Source organism: Doryrhamphus excisus, chromosome 11 (genome assembly GCF_030265055.1).
Source record: "Doryrhamphus excisus isolate RoL2022-K1 chromosome 11, RoL_Dexc_1.0, whole genome shotgun sequence".
NCBI classification, from domain to species: Eukaryota; Metazoa; Chordata; class Actinopteri; order Syngnathiformes; family Syngnathidae; genus Doryrhamphus; species Doryrhamphus excisus.
In genome coordinates, this window is record NC_080476.1 from 11519216 (window position 1) to 11539883 (window position 20668).

A 20668-nucleotide genomic window follows, 5' to 3' on the forward strand; every position below is an offset into this window, starting at 1 on the left:
ACTCACTCACGTGATGTAGTTCACTTGAGTCAGTGATTCAAATCAGTACAATCACTGAGGTGTGTTAGTGAGTCCACTGACTTGGGCGAGTGAAGCAATTTAGGTTCATTTGAGTTAGTGAATCAATTCAGCAGAATCAACGAGTCTCCGGTGATCCAAGTGATCCCAAGTCAATTCAGTGAATCGATTCAAATGGATCATCCGAGTCTGCATCTGCTGACTCGAGTCTGCCGATCAATTCAGTAGAATCATCTGAATCTGTGCAGTTTCTCCCGATTAGAGTCGATGAACCAAATCAAACGAATTATCTGAGTCGGTTGTGTTTATAGTGAATCCGCTGACTCGAGTCAGTGACCAGTTCAACTGAATCATCTAAATCTACTGTTATTCTGGTGAGAGCGATAACTCGAGTTCATGAACCTACTCAAATGAATCATCTGAGTCCGAGGTGTCACTGCTGAGTCCACTAACTCGAGTCAATGAATCAATTCAAATGTTTAATACACTGATTCGAGTCTGTCAACCTATTGAAATGAATTATCTGAGTCAGTCGATTAATTCAGTAGAATCATCTGAATCTGTGCGGTTTCTACCGATTAGAGTCGATGAACCAAATCAAATAAATGATCTGAGTCGGTTGTGTTTATGGTGAATCCGCTGACTCGAGTCAGTGAACCAGTTCAACTGAATCATCTAAATCTACTGTTATTCTGGTGAGTGCGATAACTTGCGTTCATGAACCTACTCAAATGAATCATCTGAGTCCGAGGTGTCGCTGCTGAGTCCACTGACTCGAGTTAATGAATCAATTCAAATGTTTAATACACTGATTCGAGTCTGTGAACCAATTGAAATGAATTATCTGAGTCAGTCGATCAATTCAGTAGAATCATCTGAATCTGTGCGGTTTCTACCTATCAAATGAATTATCTGAGTCAATTATGTTTATAGTGAATCAGCTGACTCGAGTTAGTGAACCAGTTCAACTGAATCATCTAAATCTACTGTTAATTCTGGTGAGTGCGAGTCTGGTGAACCTACTCAAATGAATCAGTCCGAGGTGTCACTGCTGAGTCCACTGACTCGAGTCAATGAATCAATTCAAATGGATCAGCTGTGGGTTTGTTGAGTCAGCTGACTCACTCAATTCAGTAAAATCATCTCAGTCTGTGGTGTTTAATACACTGATTCGAGTCTGTGAACATAATTGAGATTAATTATCCAAGTCAGCTGACTTGAGTCACTGAACCAGTTCAAATGAATCATCTAAATAAATCCGGTGAGTCTGATAACTTGAGTCGGCATACCCATATAAATGAATCATCTCAGTTTGAGGTGTCCTTGCTGAGTTCACTGAATCGAATCAGTGAACCCATTCAAATGAATCATCTGATTCTACTATGGTTTTGGTGCGTTTGTGTTCGTCTGAGTGCAAAGTTTGGGATCATTAGCATGGACGATTTATTAACACTTAAATCCAACATGGATAATAGCACTCTTAGCAATTGTTAATAGGCAGTGTTGTCTCCTTATATGGCAAGAGCCCCAGGTTGAGAGGGGGGGGCATCATCACTCACAGTCTGATACACCCCACCAGTCCCCACCCCCCCTGGGATGCTCATGTGTAGCCAACCGTGACCCTTGCCCCCTCTTTCATTTAGACCACTCCGTGTTGACAGCAACAAAAAACGCCTTCCTCGGGATCATCTGAGTAAACATTCTCTGAAACCTTCATGAGTGATTGACAGATGTATAGCTGTTTGACGGACAGCTGGCTTTGTGCCAGGAGAGAACGGGGGCGCGGCATGTTCGGAGCAGTAGTGTGGGACTCCCAGCATGCAAGAGGACATGGCCCGTGTGGATACAACAGAGTCAAAAATGCACAAGGTGGAAAGAGGAGAAAGGCGGGCGGGGGGTTAGGTTCCAGAGAGGAGGCCCCCCCCCCCCGAACCTCTTGACGCCCACTGCTTTGACAGCGAGGTCAGAGGTTGTGGTTGGAAGTGGCATCATTCATCAGTCTGTCTCTTGACTTGGACAGCAGGAAGAATGTCTTCATCCGTAATTCATCACTGAGTAGACATGACACATGCGGAACTCCGCTATGTCATTTTGATAACTTTACTATCAATGGGGGGGGGGGGTGTCACAAGATCTCGTACCACAAGATCTTGCGAGATTAAAACGTGGTAAAATGTCTTGTTCCGAAAAAAAAAAAACATGATCGTGGATGAGTGTGAATTGGTCTCAGCACCTTGGTGCATTTGTGCCATAGAACAATGGCATGAGCGGAGTGAGCCTTTTTTGTCTGTCATACAGTCTTTTTGCCCAGGTGGGTGGAGGCGGGGGCCGGTAAAATACACACAGGGGGCAGAAGACTCCAGAAATTATATTATTCATTCATTCATTCATTCATTCATTCATTTTCTACCGCTTTTCCTCACGAGGGTCGCAGGGGTGCTGGAGCCTATCCCAGCTGTCTTCGGGCGAGAGGCGGGGTACACCCTGGACTGGTCGCCAGCCAATCAGAGGGCACATATAGACAAACAACCATTCACACTCACATTCATACTTATAGACAATTCGGAATGTTTTTTCCGGAGTTCCCGGAGAAAAGCATATTTTAGCATATGCTTTTTTAATATTTTTTATTGTACAGTAAATTTTTATATCATCTCATTCTCATAGACCAAATCTTGTGCATCGTCTTGTGACACCCCTACAGCATTTGTGTTTTATTTTATTTGCATTTTTGTTTAATTTTTGTAGTCATATGGTAAAAAAAAATAAAATAAAAAGTAAAAATATTAACCAAAAATGATTTAAAATATAATAATTAAATGTAAATATCTTTAAGGACGGTAAAAATAAAATAAATGTTTAAAAATAAAAATTAATAAGGATAAAACTATTTTAATTATTTTACAAATTTTTCTAATTTTTCTAATTTTGATGACCATCAAATATGCAGCTTTATTCTAACAATATTACATTATTTTGTAACTTTATTGCGTTTTTTCTTCTTCTATGTAGTCAGAAAGCTCATCAACATCCAACTTACTGTACACACACACTCATCTTTTGGGACTTTATTTTTTTAGTATTATTTAGTAAAAAAAAATGTGCAGCTTTATTCTAACAATATTACATTATTTTGTAACTTTATTGCGTTTTTTTTCTTCTTCTATGTAGTCAGAAAGCTCATCAACATCCAACCTACTGTACACACAGACTCATCTTTTGGAACATTAGCATAACCCTTAATGCATTTTTATGACCTGAATATCATCCATTATTGTGATCATCCAAAGAAGAAACACATGGTCTGCTTTTCAAAGCTCCTTTTATTGGATCTTCAGCCTGGAGGGTGGCAGCGGCCACACCAGCAGTAAGAAAAACAACAACCCAAAATGTAAAAATAATACAAACCACACTCTTATCTTAAAGTCATTATTAATCTCATACCATTCAGTGCCATCTATCTCGGTGGTGATTGACCTGTAAATAAATATCCAAACAAAATGACACAACCTCTGCAATGAAACAGGAAAGAAAATGTGCGTATTGTTCATGTATAATAATATATTTACTTTTAGATAGACTTCTATATAATATTTATTCCATATACTCTCCTTAAATTTCCTCTACAACATACAAGAGGTGCCAATTTTTTAATTATTTTTTTTTTTTGTACCAAAAGCGATGCTCGGTTGCAGAGACACAGGAGGAAAAGCTAAGCAGAAGGAAGGAAATCTCAAAACAAAATTATGGAATAATTACAGTTTGCCAGAACTTGAAAAGTTTGCAACTGAAAAAGTCTTAAAAAAAAAAAAAAAACACACGTCTTTCAGTCTTTCAGTCTTTCAGTCTTTCAGTCTTTCAATCTTCACATGCAGGCTACATTTTCTCTTCCTGTATGACAAAACAACAGCACAAATGTACCTGAATCCACATCATTAAGATCTTTTTAAGCATGATGCTTGAAAATGGACTAATGCATATTTTTTAGAAAGAATGCATGAATCAGCTGCAGATGTGTTCTTGTTTGTTTGCAACTTGGAAAAGAAAACGATTGAGTATGTTGAGAATAACGGGGCCACAGTGTTCTCACTAGAATTTAGTCAATTTGTTCCAAACATCCAGTGAATTTAGTCGAAAAATGGCACTAAAACTTACTTTACTTTGACTTTTGCAAAGAAGAAGAAGCTGCACAGAAAAGAAACAGGCTACTAATAGCATTAACGCAAAAATTATGTGAAAATATAACCTAATTGTGAGGAAAGTCAAAATATTATCAGGGCAAAAATATCTTAAATCCACTAAAAGTCTAAATATGACAAGAAAAACAATTCAAGTCTAATGTAAATATAATGTAAAATATATATAATTTGATTTTTATGCTGAAAAACAACTTAATTTTATAAGAATAAAGTCATAACATTACAAGCATTCATGTATATTGACATTACAACAAGAAAGAATTGACTAAATTTGGCTTAAACTTGTTAAAATGATTTTTTTATTCCAATAATATTGCAACTTTTTTCAACAAAATATCACAACTACTGTATATTTTTGTAACACTTGATTCTCGCAACTTTCTCGATAATATTATGACTTTTGGTAACACTACGACATGGATCTTTTTTTTATCATAATGTATAGACGCTATTCCCTTAACTTTATGAAATTTTTTTTGCGTAATATTACATCTTGATTCATGTAATATCAAAATTTTGTTGACTGTTACAACCTAATTATCCAAATATAAATAATACTTTTTATAATACTATTTTTCAAATTTTTTATGTAATCACAGTGGCCCTGCTACTCGTTTGTATTTGTAATTTTTAATATTGAACTTTGCATTACATTTGAATTGCATATGTTTTGTTAATTAATGGTGGTCTGCAACACTAAACAATGAATATGGATCCAAAAAAATGAATTGAATGAACATTAGTGATCCCGCAAACTTTATTTTTCTCACTTTTAACGTTAAATCCTCACAGCGATTGTCGAGTCCATCGCTAGCGGTTCTACTGACATTGACGTTCCCCTAAAAGCTCCTGCATTGATCACCAAGAGGACTGAAATAAGTGCACGTTCTAACACTGTTGTCGTTATAATGAAGCCCAATAAAAATACTTTTAACGCTGCGGTTAGCTCATATTTACATATAAAAATATAGCAAAGGAACATTGAACGCATCGGGTGATTTTCATGCATCCAAAAAAACACACATTCACTTAAAAACATGCACACACACACACATACATGCACTCATCTGATGCCCTCATGTCCGGCGAAGAAATCCGAGCCTGGTCCCTTTTCTTCCATCATCCCTCCTTCTTCCTCTCTCTGTGTCCGCCCAAAACACCGCAACTCCTTCCTCCTCCGGCCCCCGTTCTCGTCTGGCCCATTAAGAGCTATCATGAAGCTAATTGCCTGTTTGATCAACTCTCAATGGACCCGGGAAACTGAGGCTTTTAGACTCTCCCGGTCTAAGAGTCAAAAGGGATGGGAGACTTTTTTTTGTGAGAAGGAATAACACACCTTGAAATGCTCTAAATTATTAGACCTGTGAATGAATGGGGTAAAGATATGGGAGCTACGGGTGGACCGGGCGGCGGCGGCGGTGGTCTTACGAGGGTGGTTGGCGACAGTCTGATGTTTCCAGAGGAAACCTGATCAGACTATCGCTAAGATGTAGCAGCAAATAAGATCATAGGAGGTTCCTTCGTCTTTGTGCTGGCTTCCACGCACATACGCATACACACACAAAAAAAAAAAACACACACACACACACACCATGGACGGATGCTCCCCTACTCTGTAATTGGATAACCCACCGTTCAACATAGAACAGTTTAACGATACTGCACAAAAGTCTTAGAATTAGAACACCACTACAGAGCACAAACACACAAAAAAAACGGAACTTTGTAGAACGGTGGTGGCGCATGATCCGAGGAATAAAGGTGCAACTTGACATCCCCATGGCAACCATGGAATCGTCCACTCAATGGCACACCCATTTGATTGTCGTTCCCCAATGAACCCGGGAAGTAGCCCTCTAGCTAATGAACACAAAGTCCATGATTCACAAGTCATGGCGGCCTACGACTTTCTACCTCATAGTGCTTTTTTTTTTCCTTTACAAATGAGCTTAATGGCATTGAGATTTTAGTTGACAGTACGTGGTCCCTTTTTTGGTGTGACGTGTGCTGCGAATATCCATCGTTTTTTTTTTTTCGCTCGTAACCTGTAGTTGGAAGTTTCTATACGTCCTCTTAAGTCTGCTGCAATTCAGTCCACCGTTGTTGTGTATCGATCGCAAAGAGTCGGTAGGAGGTTCGTTAATAAATAAATACATTAGACATCCGCATTAGACAGAAGATGAAAAGACCGAGTTGAGTCAGATTCTTCTTCAGGTTGAGCTTGTAGTTTCCCAAGGCGAACAGGCACAGTAAAGCTTTGGTCCCTCCTGAGATGGAGTCATACGAGATCGGTTAAGCACTAGTTGGTTGGCTTCTTGTTGTTGCTACGGGGATTTTAATTATCCGAACGTCCCCGCTATCCCGACCCGGGCGTGTCATAGCGACTTCTCCACAGCCTTTCCGCTGCTAATGGAGGGATGACCCGGGTTGGGATTGGAAACGGCGGAGATCTTGCGGCACACGGTGTTGGTGTTGCTGCATCTGCAACCGGGACGCGTGGCCCGGTCGTGGGCACACCGGCACAGGGCGAGGCACAGCCTGGCAGGGGGGTAGCAGCAGAGGCAGGGCAGGCACAGCGCTAACAGACCCATGGTGCCCCAACGGGCGAAGGCGTGGGCCGGGGCGCAAGAGCACGGGCGGTCGGCGCAGTTGTCTTCATCGTCCTGGGCCGAGCAGTGGTAGAAGAGGCCCTTGACGCAGCAAAGGCAGGTTCCGTACTCCACGGCGCTCTCGGCTGAGCAAAGGCAGCGTTGTTCGCAGGCCCAGCAGGAGGGGAGACGGCGCGGTGCGCAGCAATCTTTGCACTTGCAGCGAGCGCACCGCTCGCAGATGAACTGGTGCCGGCCCAGCTCGTCGTCTGACAGGATTTTACTCAGAGAAGTATCGGACTTGAGTTCTCTTTTCGGTTGAGAGCGAACGACTGAGGCCAATCCGGAGTGCGATGACGTCAACCCCACCAGCAACCTCTGGTCTGAGCCGGCGCTGGTCCGAGACATGGAGGAGCTTATAGTACTGGAACGGCTTAAGTGGGACATGTGAGCATGCTGCTGCTGACTTTGGCTGCGGGGCATGGCGGAATGGCGGGGAGGTTGGGAGTGCTGGGAGTATATTCCGTGCGGGTGATGCTCATCGTGGGTGTAGAAAATTCCAGATTGGGACGCCAGTTCCAGTGCCACAGGCCGTTCCACGTAGTCATTGTGGGCCCGGATGGCACGGATTTGGTCGAGCGACAGCACCGGGACCTGCTGGAGGTCCATCCTGTCTATCTCCATCCTAAAGGAGTGAGCCGGGTCCATGTCACACTGAGGCTGTGTGGCAACGATGTTGCTCACGGTACATCAGTCAGACCTGCAAAAACACAAGCAGAAAAATGCTCATGCAAATGCTGCATTGCAGTACTAAAAAAAAACTACGGAAAAACTGTTCCATTCCGGTCCTGGAGAGTCCTGTAAAGTGGTATTCCGGGCGTCATTTGCATTCATTCATTCATTCATTTTCGCGAGGGTTGCTGGAGCCTATCCCAGCTGTCTTCGGGCAAGAGGCAAGGTACACCCTGGACTGGTGGCCAGCCAATCACAGGGCACATATAGACAAACAACCATTTACACTCACATTCATACCTATGGACAATTTGGAGTTGCTAATTAACCTAGCATGTTTTTGGAATGTGGCAGGAAACAGGAGTACCCAGAGAAAACCCACGCATGCACGGGGAGAACATGCAAACTCCACACAGAGATGGCCGAGGGTGGAATTGAACTCGGGTCTCCTAGCTGTGAGGCCTGTGCGCTAACCACTCGACCACCGCGCAGCCTCCGTCAAAACTCAAATTATTCATTAATTTATTTTCTACCGCTTATCCTCACGAGGGTTGCGGGGGGTGCTGGAGCCTATCCTGAGAGGTGGGGTACACCCTGGACTGGTGGCCAGCCAATCACAGGGCACATATAGACAAACAACCATTCACACTCACATTCATACCTATGGACAATTTGGAGTCAATATTTGCGTTCCGTATCTACAATAAAAAGGTAATGTCTGAATGACTTATTGTTTCTTGTTTGTCGTGTCGTGGAGCATATTGTTGTTTTGGGAAGTGATGCTCCGTGTGCCTGCTGGGAAGTTAGTAATCCTCTGGCAACAGCAAATGGTGTGTGTATTTGTGTGTATTTGTGTGTGCGTGTATATATGTGTGTGTGTGCGCCAGGCTAGACCCTCCCTTCTCGTATTACAAGACGAGCCAACGGGTCACAAAAGCGTTAATGTGCGCAAGGGAGGGCTTCGACGGGGCCTGACTCCCCAAACTGTCGTTCCCATGGATACAACTCCCATCAGCAGAGACGGGGGGGGGGGGGGGGGGGTGACGGCTTTATCAGTAACTTCCTGTCTGAAAGTTACGTGAAGAAAAATAACCCTCCAGTGTATAAAAGTGAGTTGGATTTGAAGGGAAACAAGGAGAAAAAGCTGAACAGAGCGCTAGTGTTGGCAATGTGGTAACCTGAGGAAGGACCTTTGTGCTGGGGGAGTATCAGTGTGATGGGACGGGTGGACACACACACACACACACACACACACAGTACTATTGAGCTTCGTTTTTATACAGAAACACAATTTTCACTAGCCATATTTGCACAAACCCAATCCAAAAGCTCTATTAAAATTATACGATATTTAAAACATTTTGTAAACTCGCTCACTCAAGGTCGAAATCGGCTCCATCCATGCTAAAGCCCCCCACCCCTCTTGACTTCCGCTGAGTCTGGACGGTCGATCAGGTTTTTAATGGACGACGCATCTCTCCATTCCTCCTCCTCTCGATGACATCATTCAAGCATCCAAGCTATTTTAAAAGCCGCTGCAGTGACCCCCCCACAAGTCGGAGTTGCCCTTTCTGTTTTACGCACTTCCTCTCATTTTTGACCCCCCCTCCAGCCTGTCCCAAAAGACCTCCAGACAGGAATAAACAGCACTTTAGAAAGTCCCTCTCAAATTCATTACAAATGTTATGGAATGCTGCTTATGTTTAAGGACACTTTCTTGTAAAGAAGACAAAACTGTATATAAAGATTTGGTACTGCTTGGGGGGGGGGGGGGGGGTTAACTTTTTAATGTGTATTAGTTATGTTTATTGCCAGGTAGTTTGGATAATACTGTCATTCCTGTAGGTGGCACTGATATCAGCAATCTATTGCTATCGATAACAAATTTGTATATAGATTCTCTCATAGAAAGGTAATAGTTTTTATGCCCTGATAAAGTTCAGTGAAACGTTGTTAGGATAAATAATCCTTCATTGTAAGGTAACATGACCTCACCCCTCATTAATTAGAATACAGGCGGTTCTACAGGTTACAAACCAGTAACATTCCTAGTCTGTGATGTAAGTCGATTTGTACCGTAAGTCGGAATTCATACCGAAATTAAGTTCCTCACATCATACACAGATGTCAGGTCTTTCTACATGTTGGTAAACCATAATGGTAATGGTTTAATTTCATTTGAACATGCATCAGATTACATTTGAATGCATCACATAATCAGTTCACAGTTCCACATGTCCAAAAGGAGTAGGAAGAAGCAAAGCTTATTAAATCCTACCCCTCCATCTGGTACTTTTACAATCAGTAACTGTTACATTTGTTCACTTCCTGCTTTCCTAATATAGTTTGTTTTTTTTTTGTTTTTTTGTTATTTGTTTTTATTTATTTATATTTGTTATTTTATTATTTTTTTAATTTTTAATTTAATTTTTAATTTTGTCACATACTCAAGCAAACATCAACTGCTTGTATTGTTTCTTGAATTAGCTCATCGTTGTGCATTGTTTGAGGTCCTTACTCAATCCATTCCATAGTTTGATTCCACATACTGAAATGCTATGGCTTTTTAACGTAGTCCTAGCATATAAGTGTTTCAAATGTAGTTCTTCCCTGAGATCATATTTCTCCTCTCTTGTAGAGAAGTATTGGATGACATTTTTAGCTAATTGGTTATTTTTAGCCCTGTGCATTATTTTAGCTGTTTGAAAATTAACTATATCAGCAAATTTGTGATTTTAGAAATAAGGAGTTAGTATGTTCTCTGTAGGCGGCATTATGAATTATCCTTACTGGCCTTTTTTTGCAGTACATTTAGTGAGTGAAGATTGCTTTTATAGTTATTACCCCATATTACCATATTACCTTGATAACAAGGCCGGTCACACGCTTATAGAATGATTATTGCACATATATACATGTATATATCCGGCACTAAGACCCAGAGGCTTTCCTCCCTTTCCGTGTCCTCCGGGGAGCGCAGCAGCAGGATTGGATGACAATAAACTTGATGAGATACCGGATGTGCTGAATCTGACCCTGACGGAAAGACTGAAATAGACACTGCAGGCCAGGGATGGTAGGGGGGGATGGGTCACAGGAAGGGGTCAGCGAATGACCGAGGGATCATGACGCTATTAATGATTTTTTTTTTTTTTACATAGAAATATGCAGTGTAGACGCTTGGAGAGGACGTTGTTGCTGCAGAACAATGTCACACCGGAAGTGAATATGGAGTCCGTTCACATATTTGGGAGTGTCTATGGGAATGATGTCCCTGTGTGAGGTCACTGTTAGTTCATCCCAAAGGTCTCTTCATCACAAAACCCATCCAAGCATGTCTTTATGTTCTTTGCTTTGTGCACTGGGAACAGAAAAGGGCTTTTCCCAAACTGTTCCCACAAGGATAGAAGCATGGAATTGTACATTTGCGCAGTGAGCCTCCTCTCCCCAGAGAATACAATACAGTTGGGTCGTCCCCGACTACCCGAAAACTGATGTTCTTGTGCATATTTTGTGCAAACCAAGTCCCTGTAAATGCATTGGAAGTGCGTCCAGATACTTTTGTGCAACAATCTGACGTACTAAGTTGTTTTCTAGTGCAAATCTTACATTTCCGTAGCGCTGTGGTTGCACAGTGCATTAGCCAGAAGCATTAGCGGCGTAAAAAAAAAAGAAAAAAAAAACACTTCCCTGTCCATTCATCCCCACCCTCCATCATCCATTCATCCATCCCATCATCCCGCCTCCTCCTCCCCCTCTTCCGCCCCACAGCTACTGTCCTCGCTACTGTCTCTCGGCTCCATCATGGCCGCCCATGGCTGGTTAAACCCTGCCACTCCTCTCCTCTCATGCCCATCACTCCATCATCATCATCATCATCATGCACTCATCCATCGGCCCACCCATCGGGTATCGACGTTCTGCATCCGACCTTGAGGACAATCAATTTCAACCCCTGCGTGTCCCCATCACATTTACACACACACACACATTTACTGGAGATACTTCCCTTATGGGGACCCCATGCTGTTAAAGGAAGCCATGTTAACAAACATTTCTTCTTAATATCAACATCAAGGATGCATATTTACGTCAAGTATATATTAAAGTCATATAAAACTGTGATTTCCTGTCCCAAAAAATTAAAAAAAATGCCAAAACAGAAAACTGAAATTTACAATGTTTCTTCCTTATTAGGACCTGAGCAACAACCTTCTCAGAATTCCTTTGTTTATTATTATTATTATTATTATTATTATTATTATTATTATTGACGGCTTTAACATAATGGAATGTACATATTTTAGGGGTGCAACTCCCCCACTCAGTAGTATCTCCTGTAAAGGTATCAAACATAAGCATCTGACTCCGGTGTGTTTGATTAAAAAATCAACTTTAAAAAAAAGCTACGCGCTAAAAACTTACAGGTCGTCGGCCATTTTGGTTGTGTGGTGAGGATTTGGGTCATTTTCAGGGATTGTACTTAAAACTCCTCCTTGGGAATACGCCCAAACGAGAACCAAAATTGCGTTTTGAGTTTTCAATCATAGTTTGTTTGTTTTTTTACTAAAATATACATATTTTAGGGCTCTGTAGCGGCCTTTGGAAAGTTATAAAAATATATTAGACACAAAATATGGCACCTAGTATATCACGACGCAACAAATGCATAAAAATCCAAAAAGTACATGTATTGTAAAACCCACAGTGAGGATGTTCCAGGCAATTTTTAGGGGTCGTACTGGAATAAACTCCAGCTATGGAATCCACGCGATCGCTTCCACAACTGAACTCTTGTGTACTACATGGCCGAAAACTTTTTACATCAATGTATTGGTTTAACTGTTGGGAAAGTACTTATTAGTACAACATTACTATAAGCCTACCTTGATAAAGTGATTATAAGTAAATTATAATGAATTCTTAATTTTTATCACAAGGTTTATAGCGATTTATTACATCTTTTTAGAGCATAGTTATATACTATTCCAATATACCATCATGTAACAAAAGCCAAATAGTTCTTTACAATAGTTTAAAGCTTACCTCTGATGGGCGGCAGATCCATGTTGCACTCGTGACTCCTGTCTGTTTATGCAAATGTCCCTCAAAACTCATAGATCTTTCGTAATGTGCTTTTAATGCCCTAATTGACTTTTAAAATGTTAAAGAAGTCCTAGTCATAGTTTGTGAAGGCTTATTAGGATTGATGTCAATCAGTGCATAGAAAAGGCTACATAGATGCTCTCTGTGAGCAGGATGTGCTCTCTTCTCCTTCCTCCTCCTTCTCAGATCCCGGTGCGTCCTCCTGAGGTCATGTTCCCGCACCTCCCCTCAAAAATCAGACAAGTTTTGCACATCTCCTCATGCTCCGAGGATGCTGGAAAGAGAGCTGTCAGCGTGATAAAAAAAAAAAGTTGCATTGTGCAGCATCAAAATGGGGAACGGGTTAAAAGTGCATGTTGCGTAAGAAGCCCTTTAAAAGTTCGAGATTGGATGCACAAAATGTTAGAAAAACATCTCCTCCTTTCCTGTCCTATTGTAGCTTCCACTTCTCTTCTCCAGAGATGAATGACAGGGTTGCGTACTGTCTCTCTCTCTCCCTCCCCTCTCTCTCTCTCTCTGTGTGACACTCCTCCTCCTCCGCCTCCTCTCCTTCGTTCCACCCCTTACCCGCTCCTCTCACTGAATTTCAGCCAGCTCATGATGAACATTTTACAAGTTAACAACACTTTAAGGGACCAGTAAGTGAGCTGAAGTACCACAGTGAGTCATCCACACCAATAGGGGGCGCCACTCTTGATTAAAGTCTTCACAATGTAGCGCAATTTCCCTTGTTTATAAATATGTTGTCCATATGCAGAAATTGAGAAAAAAATTCAGAACATGTGGCTCATCTTTCTCCAGGAAAAGCTCTGATACTTTGTTGTAAAAGTCTGCTCACCTCCTGGTGAGCTATGGCATATGATCCTTCATCTTGATAGCTATCATTTCTATGTATTTTTTTTTATTGTTTCATTAGCAAGAATAATGATAATGTTGTCCAACACCGCACTGATATTTTAATGTAACTGGTAAAACTGTAAATGTCAATCATTTTTTGTTTTTAATATTTATTTCAACACTTCCCAGCGTCCCGCCCTGTAGCTCGTTGTCCGGTCACACCCACACACCCCCCGCCCCCCTCTCTAATTGCCTTTGATATGTGGGCACATAGATGAGTCCAGACACTGATCCATTAAGTGACCAGGCCCGGCTTGATTGGCTCCGGATGAAGCCCTTGAAATAGCAGGATTGGCTGTCAGCCAGGCGGCCATTTCCTCTGTCTGAGAGGAGCTCCAGCCACCGGGGCTCGAATGCATTTCCTGGATTGTGAATAAAAGTTTTATTAATGAGAGGGGGGAGTGCATCAGTGGGACATGCCCACTTTTGCTTGCTCAGACCCGCCCTGTTCACTCGAGACGGGGAGGGATGACGGGTGTGAAAATAAATGACAAAAGGGGTTTAGCTCGGGGAAATTCTTTAGGAACAAAGGCATTTTAAAAATGGCTGCATCAAAGCTACAATAGAAGATAATTGGATGATGGCATCGGCTTATGTATAAAATCACAGTGCAAAATTCTCTAATATAACTGCAACTCAGCTAGGAGACCAGGGTTCAATTCCACCCTCGGCCATCTCTGTGTGGAGTTTTGCATGTACTCCGGTTTCCTCCCACATTCCAAAAACATGCTAGGTCAATTGGCGACTCCAAATTGTCCATAGGTATGAATGTGAGTGTGAATGGTTGTTTGTCTATATGTGCCCTGTGATTGGCTGGCCACCAGTCCAGGGTGTAACACAGCTGGGATAGGCTCCAGCAACCCCCGCGACCCTCATGAGGAAAAAAGCGGTAGAAAATGAATTAATTAATTAATAACTGCAACTCTAATATCTATGTACAACACCAAACCAATATTGTGCCTCAAAGCATGCTGGGTCATTATGGTAATCAAAGGGACTATGTGTCAGAAGCTCCAGAAGTCTTTGATACAAAGCAAAGTGGGTGGGAATCAGCACCGAGCAGGCAGCGCTGAGCTAACATATGTGATGTCGAGGTGATGGAGAAGCTAGCGTTCTATGATGGTTTAGTGGATATTTTGGTGAGTTTTTTTAGTTTCTTTTCATTTTTGTGATGTTTTTGCTAAGAAGCAAAAAAAAGAAGGGATCAGTCACAGTCTTGATATTCAGTGCTTTATCGTTGGTAGTTCATTTAGTAAATTCCACATCATTTATTCATGTACATTATGGGTGGTTTATTCAGTAAAAAATCCAGTTTTAGTGTTTTAAGGTGGTGTGTCGTTAATGGTTAATGCTAATGGTAATGGTTTAATTTCATTTGAACATGCATCAGATTACATTTGAATGCATCACATAATCAGTTCACAGTTCCACATGTCCAAAAGGAGTAGGAAGAAGCAAAGCTTATTAAATCCTACCCCTCCATCTGGTACTTTTACAATCAGTAACTGTTACATTTGTTCACTTCCTGCTTTCCATAATACAGTTTAAGGGTTTTTTTGTTGTTTTCTTTTTTTTTTTTGTTTAAATAATGTACCTCGTACCGAAGTACAAGGTGATATGACCATCCAATGACATAATGGGTACCATAGTAACTGTCAATATAGTGATATATATATATATATATATATATATATATATATATATATATATATATATATATATATATATATATATATAGCACATCATGACTTGTATTTAGCAAACATCAACTGCTTGTATTGTTTCTTGAATTGGCGCATCGTTGTGCATTGTTTGAGTTCCTTACTCAATCCATTCCATAGTTTGATTCCACATACTGAAATGCTATGGCTTTTTAACGTAGTCCTAGCATATAAGTGTTTCAAATGTAGTTCTTCCCTGAGATCATTTTTCTCCTCTCTTGTAGAGAAGTATTGGATGACATTTTTAGGTAATTGGTTATTTTTTGCCTTATGCATTATTTTAGCTGTTTGAAGATGAACTATATCAGCAAGTTTTCTTGATTTTAGAAATAAGGAGTTAGTATGTTCTCTGTAGGCGGCATTATGAATTATCCTTACTGACCTTTTTTTGCAGTACATTTAGTGAGTGAAGATTGCTTTTATAGTTATTAGCCCATATTTCCACACAATAAGTAAGATATGGTAGAACCAGAGAGCAATAATAAAGAGTGTGGAGTGATTTCTGATTGAGAACAAATTTTGATTGATGAAGTCCTAATATTAACAACCCAACCATTGTAGGCCTTTATTTATGAAATCCTACCCCAATGTCGAGAGATCCTGATGGTCCATTCATCGTTTTTACGCTCCTTAACCCTCATCTGTTGTTGGGATTCAGTTCTGTCCTTCTTCCTGAGGCTTCTTTTTGACCTTCCTTAGCGACACCCTTGGCTCCTTTTTTACATGAAGATCTGGACACTGCTTTGTATTCTTGGAGAGCTTGGACTGACTTAAGCTGCTCCTACCAGGAACTTGGGCAGGTTGCGTGGAGTCAACCAGAGACTTGACGTAGAGGTGGTCGGACATGCAACTTTATGAGGAATACGGGTATTAGAAGTGACAACCTGGAATCTCCTTTCTAGTGTGAAGATGCTGTATTCCATCTTACCTGTGCTGAGCTTCTGTCTTTAGCTTTTTGTGGAAATTATTCGGTTGTTCAACCACGCCGGGCTTAGGTTTCTTCTTCTGTCTTGACTGGACTCTGTTCTTGATCCTGCAAGGACCAGTTTTTTTGTTAACCTTCTCCGAGGGAAGGCAGGGCAGGACGGAGTGTGTCATCTTTGATGTCTTCTGCTGCAAAGCTCCAGACTTCCTGCCATGAGGTACTTTGCTCTCACAGACCGCCATTATCCCGCAGCAAAACCTGACGCTGACCACCACAAAAATGACCAACCCAATGAAGAGCAAGTGAAAATACGACACAATGATCATCAGATTGACGGCTTACTGAGGGCTGACGGCAAAATGAGGCCATAGGTGGCTCATGCTGATGAAGTGATGATCCAGCACCTGACGAGGCGTCATCCGCTGGGATGCATCGAGGTGGAACATTCCCTTCAGCATGTCCACAAACATCTGCATGTCGGCTGAATACACAACCTGTTCCGAGGGGTGCTTTGTGAGACACCACTGGAACTGCTGGAGCTAAAAAAAAAAATCACACAAGTCAGAACCTCATGGTGATTTTTTTTGGTGATGTTTTTGAGTGACAACGTACTTGAAGGAGGTGATCAAGAGAGCTTAACTTAAGCCTTCTGACTGTCTTGACCACTATTCCCGTCTCTTGTTGGTACTTTTCCATTGTCTGAAGAGAGACAGTATTTAGGTTTAGTCTTGATAAGCTGGGAATATTCTACTTTTTTGCAAAGTTTTAGGAATTTGACAGCATAAATGGTGGAATGTACCTTAATGCTCCAGAGACTGGTTTCGTTTTCCCTGTGGAAAAATTGTCCAGTATTTTTGCCAGAAGCCAGAAGACTATCTGGAAACGGACCTTGAGTCTCCGTGATATATCGTATCTGAAGATGAAATACAACAACAAAGACACAAATTGAAACCTGTCAATCCAAACACCGATACACTTGATGAATAGACTGCTATATTCCGACTAAGGTCCAATTCTTTTGACTTTTGACACACCAGTACAGAAAGGCAACTGTGGTATTGCTTCCCAATTTAGTTCAGGATGAACCGCATCACGTACCATTTCGTAGTTGTTCTTTCCAGGGAATATCAGCGTACCCGTGTACAAGAAAGCAGTCACACATCCCACAGACCACATATCTATCGCCTCGTTGTACGGCGCCCCCACCAAAATCTCTGGAGACCTGAGAAAGGATCAAGAAGTCAAGGCCACGGAAATTATCTCGCAGCACGACTCCACTTAATCACCGATACGGACGACTCTGAATGTAAGAGCCCTGTCTGGCGTCTGAGATTTCATGGGTCAAGCCAAAGTCAATGACTTTGACCCGATAGGGCTGCTGTTGATGGTTGATGAACATGATGTTCTCCAACTTGAGGTCGCCGTGAATCATACATGCAGCCTGCAAGTGTTCGAGAGCCCTAGCGAGCTAAAAAAAAAAAAAAAGTGGCAGTTAAATTGGGGTATGTATGATTTACTTGAATAGTCAATCTACCTGATGGACGATGGGTCGGATCTCTTTCACTTGAAGAGGCTTGAAATGTCGCTCCTTCATGAAGTCGAAAAGACTTTTGTCCAGGTATTCGAATTCAAGACAAATATAACCCATGTCACAGAATGTGCTGTTCCACTGAACTAAGTGGTGTTTGGAGTTTTCCAACACTTGGATTTTCTGTAGCGCCTCAATCTGCAGATATTTTGGGATTGCATTAGTTTGCATTCATCTCAATAGTGACAACACTCGAGTGACATGGTCTACCTCAAACCTCGCCTGAACGGCAAAGTTCCCTTGATTCCTGATCATTTTCAGCGCTACTGTCTTGTTGTTGTCCAACTTGTGGCATTTTGCCACTTTGCCAAAGGTGCCCTCGCCCAGAACAGAGAGCACCTTGTAGCAGCTGGATGGTGAGTGAAGCTTGGCTCCTGGGTATAGACCATCGCCAGTCACGCTGGGGAAGTCCATCTTTGTTGGTACGACTCTTTGCCTGCAATCATGGATCACCTTCCAATGTTAAACATTTCAACAAAAATATGACTAAATGTCCTAAATAGTTGAAGCTGAAGTGACATGGTTCTACATGCGGTTAACCCAAGCCCAGGTATATCACAAAAATGTATTAAAGTGTCGATACCTCTGATGACTCCACTGTGCTTTTCGACATCATAGCACCATGCTTTATATTGTATTTATACTGTGTTGTTGTTGTAAAAGCACATACACTGTGTAACTGATGTCTGACATCACAGTTGCACTACAAAATTAGTACGTGCAATCATACATATTTATTCATAACCTGATCAAATGTTGTAATATAAGCAACAGGTGTAATAATAATAATAATAATAATACATTTTATTTGTATAGCGCTTTTCAAGATACTCAAAGACACTTTACAGAAGAATGGAGTTGAATAGAGCAAGTAAACAGAATAAAAGACACACCAAGATACAACATTCATTGGATAGTACACAGTTAAAAAAGCGGGGCGGGGCACAGCAGTCAGATATAGAAGGTTAGACATTAAAAACAGATTTAAAGAGGTTGGTTTTGAGTTGTTTTTTGAAGGTGGGAAGGTCAGGGCAAGCACGGAGTGAGTGGGGCAAAGAGTTCCAGAGAGTGGGGGCAGCGATGGAGAAGGCTCTGTCTCCCCAGGTTCGGAGCTTGGTCTTACAGGGGAGTGCCAGGAGGTTGGAGTCTGAGGAGCGAAGGGGACGCGGGGGATTATGTGGATGGAGGAGGTCTGTGAGATATGGGGGGGTCAGATCGTGGAGGGCTTTGTAGGTGATAAAAATGTGTACCTAATAATAAAAACTAGGGATTTTAACTGAAAACCTGAATGAAAAGCAGGTTTATCCACCTCTGCTGGGTCCCTCCCAGACGCATCCGCTGCCTTCTGAAGCGCAGATGCAGCCGACTGCATCTTCTGTGCCCGGAGAGGAGATACAATAACAATGGGAAATCATTGAGCATGACTTGGACCCTTAACTATCTGAGTTTATATATTCCCGAACCCGTGTAGATTCTACTTCATATACTCACACTCCAGAGGGAGCTCTACTGGACAACCTATCCGAGGCACAGGGCCCGGTTGCTGGGGGTAAAAAGGGTCGATAGGGCCTGGCAGGCTGCTATGGAGGTGGAGGGAGGGTCAATATGGTTGAATGGGGCTTTCATTTTGATGTGTAGCTTTTTCAAATAAAATCAATAGGGGAAAACCTTGAATGTAATGAGATTTAATACAAGAGCCGTTACATTATTTAGCTACCGCTATAACCATAAAGTTAAATGAATACCTTACTGATAGTGTCAATCATGAAAAATCATGCTCTTTTTCTGCCAATATCAGTAGAGTACCAACCGTCCATGCCAATGAAGCATATTGATCTGATTAGTGATGGCAGTGGAGGGTAGGCCTCATAATGCCGAGGCATTGATTATGGCTAATAACAACTTTGATGTCTCGCTCTTCCTGCCTCTGAAAAACCCCCCAGGCCTCAGAGGAGATTGGGTTTACATATTATATACTGTATGTATTATATGTAATTATATGTAATATTAGATATTACAGTCATTCTTCCTATCCTACCGGACACTCTGAACCAGTTCTTTTCCCGTTTCCAGTCAGGCCCACAACTTTACTTCACTCTACTACAGTTTTTCAAAAAATGGCCTACTATTAGTTGAATAAAATGCATATTTAAGCAAACATTTTTACCTAAATTAGGCATTTTCAAACATAAAATGTCTACAAGAACTCAAATACAATTAAGGCTTTGAAAAGACGCATTCAATTATATTATTTTATATGTATTTTTCTACATACGAAGTGTCAATAACTTACTGTAGACTTGATCGCAGAAACAACAGGTTTTTAATGCAGATGCACACTTTCGACTGTTACGGCTGCTACCCACGCAACGCTGATACTCATCTCTGAACACCTAAGGAATATGTTTACACACATGAGCATGAGTCTTATTTTTGTCTTAAATGACTTATTAATGTCTTATTATGTCTGCTATGGTGGGTAATACAAGTGTAAAGTTGACTATAGGGGTGTTATCTCATGTCTAGAGGGCTCTAATGTTAGAAAACATGCTATAGAAGGTCGGAAATAGGTATTTTATGTTGTAAGTACAGAAATATTCTATTTATAAATAAGGAATCTTACTTCGCCAAGTGAAAAACAAGGAACTCAGTCTGTTGCTGTGTTTATTATATCATATATTTTTACATTTTTAGCGCAGTCGCGCTTGTACTGCGTTACTGTCAAGATGAATGCTCATTAATACCTTACAAAGTTCCAAATATAATCGTCATCAGGAGCGTCCCATCTGAGGCTGAATTTTGATTTTTAATTGTTTTCAACACCGCCCACCCTCCCCACAGTCACGCCTCATCATTAATTTACAAGGCCTACATACTGTAGAATGGCCCCCCAT

General features: G+C 41.4%; 3 protein-coding genes across 4 annotated transcripts in view; 1 reads left to right on the forward strand and 2 right to left on the reverse strand.

The window, feature by feature from the left end:
* Window positions 1–3271: 3271 nt before the first annotated feature.
* LOC131137841 (protein sprouty homolog 3) lies at window positions 3272–13088 on the reverse strand. The gene is made up of 2 exons (XM_058086201.1): window positions 12584–13088; window positions 3272–7565 (listed from the first exon to the last, which is right to left on the reverse strand). Exon 2 carries the CDS (start codon window positions 7511–7513, stop codon window positions 6593–6595), a length of 921 nt encoding a protein of 306 aa, XP_057942184.1. The 5' UTR covers window positions 7514–7565; window positions 12584–13088; the 3' UTR covers window positions 3272–6592.
* Window positions 13089–14585: 1497 nt separating this feature from the next.
* kiaa1191 (KIAA1191 ortholog) overlaps window positions 14586–20668 on the forward strand; it is a 28229-nt gene continuing 22146 nt past the window's right edge. For both annotated transcript variants that reach the window (XM_058086198.1, XM_058086200.1), the window contains exon 1: window positions 14586–14679. The gene's annotated coding sequence lies outside the window, so the exon portion shown is untranslated. The remainder of the gene's footprint in view (window positions 14680–20668) is intronic.
* LOC131137837 (homeodomain-interacting protein kinase 2-like) lies at window positions 15312–18349 on the reverse strand. Its single transcript, XM_058086194.1, has 9 exons — window positions 17985–18349; window positions 17721–17912; window positions 17473–17654; window positions 17285–17408; window positions 16986–17099; window positions 16799–16885; window positions 16529–16725; window positions 16190–16450; window positions 15312–16111 (listed from the first exon to the last, which is right to left on the reverse strand). The coding sequence occupies exons 1-9, from the start codon at window positions 18186–18188 to the stop codon at window positions 15916–15918; spliced, it is 1557 nt and encodes a 518-aa protein (XP_057942177.1). The 5' UTR covers window positions 18189–18349; the 3' UTR covers window positions 15312–15915.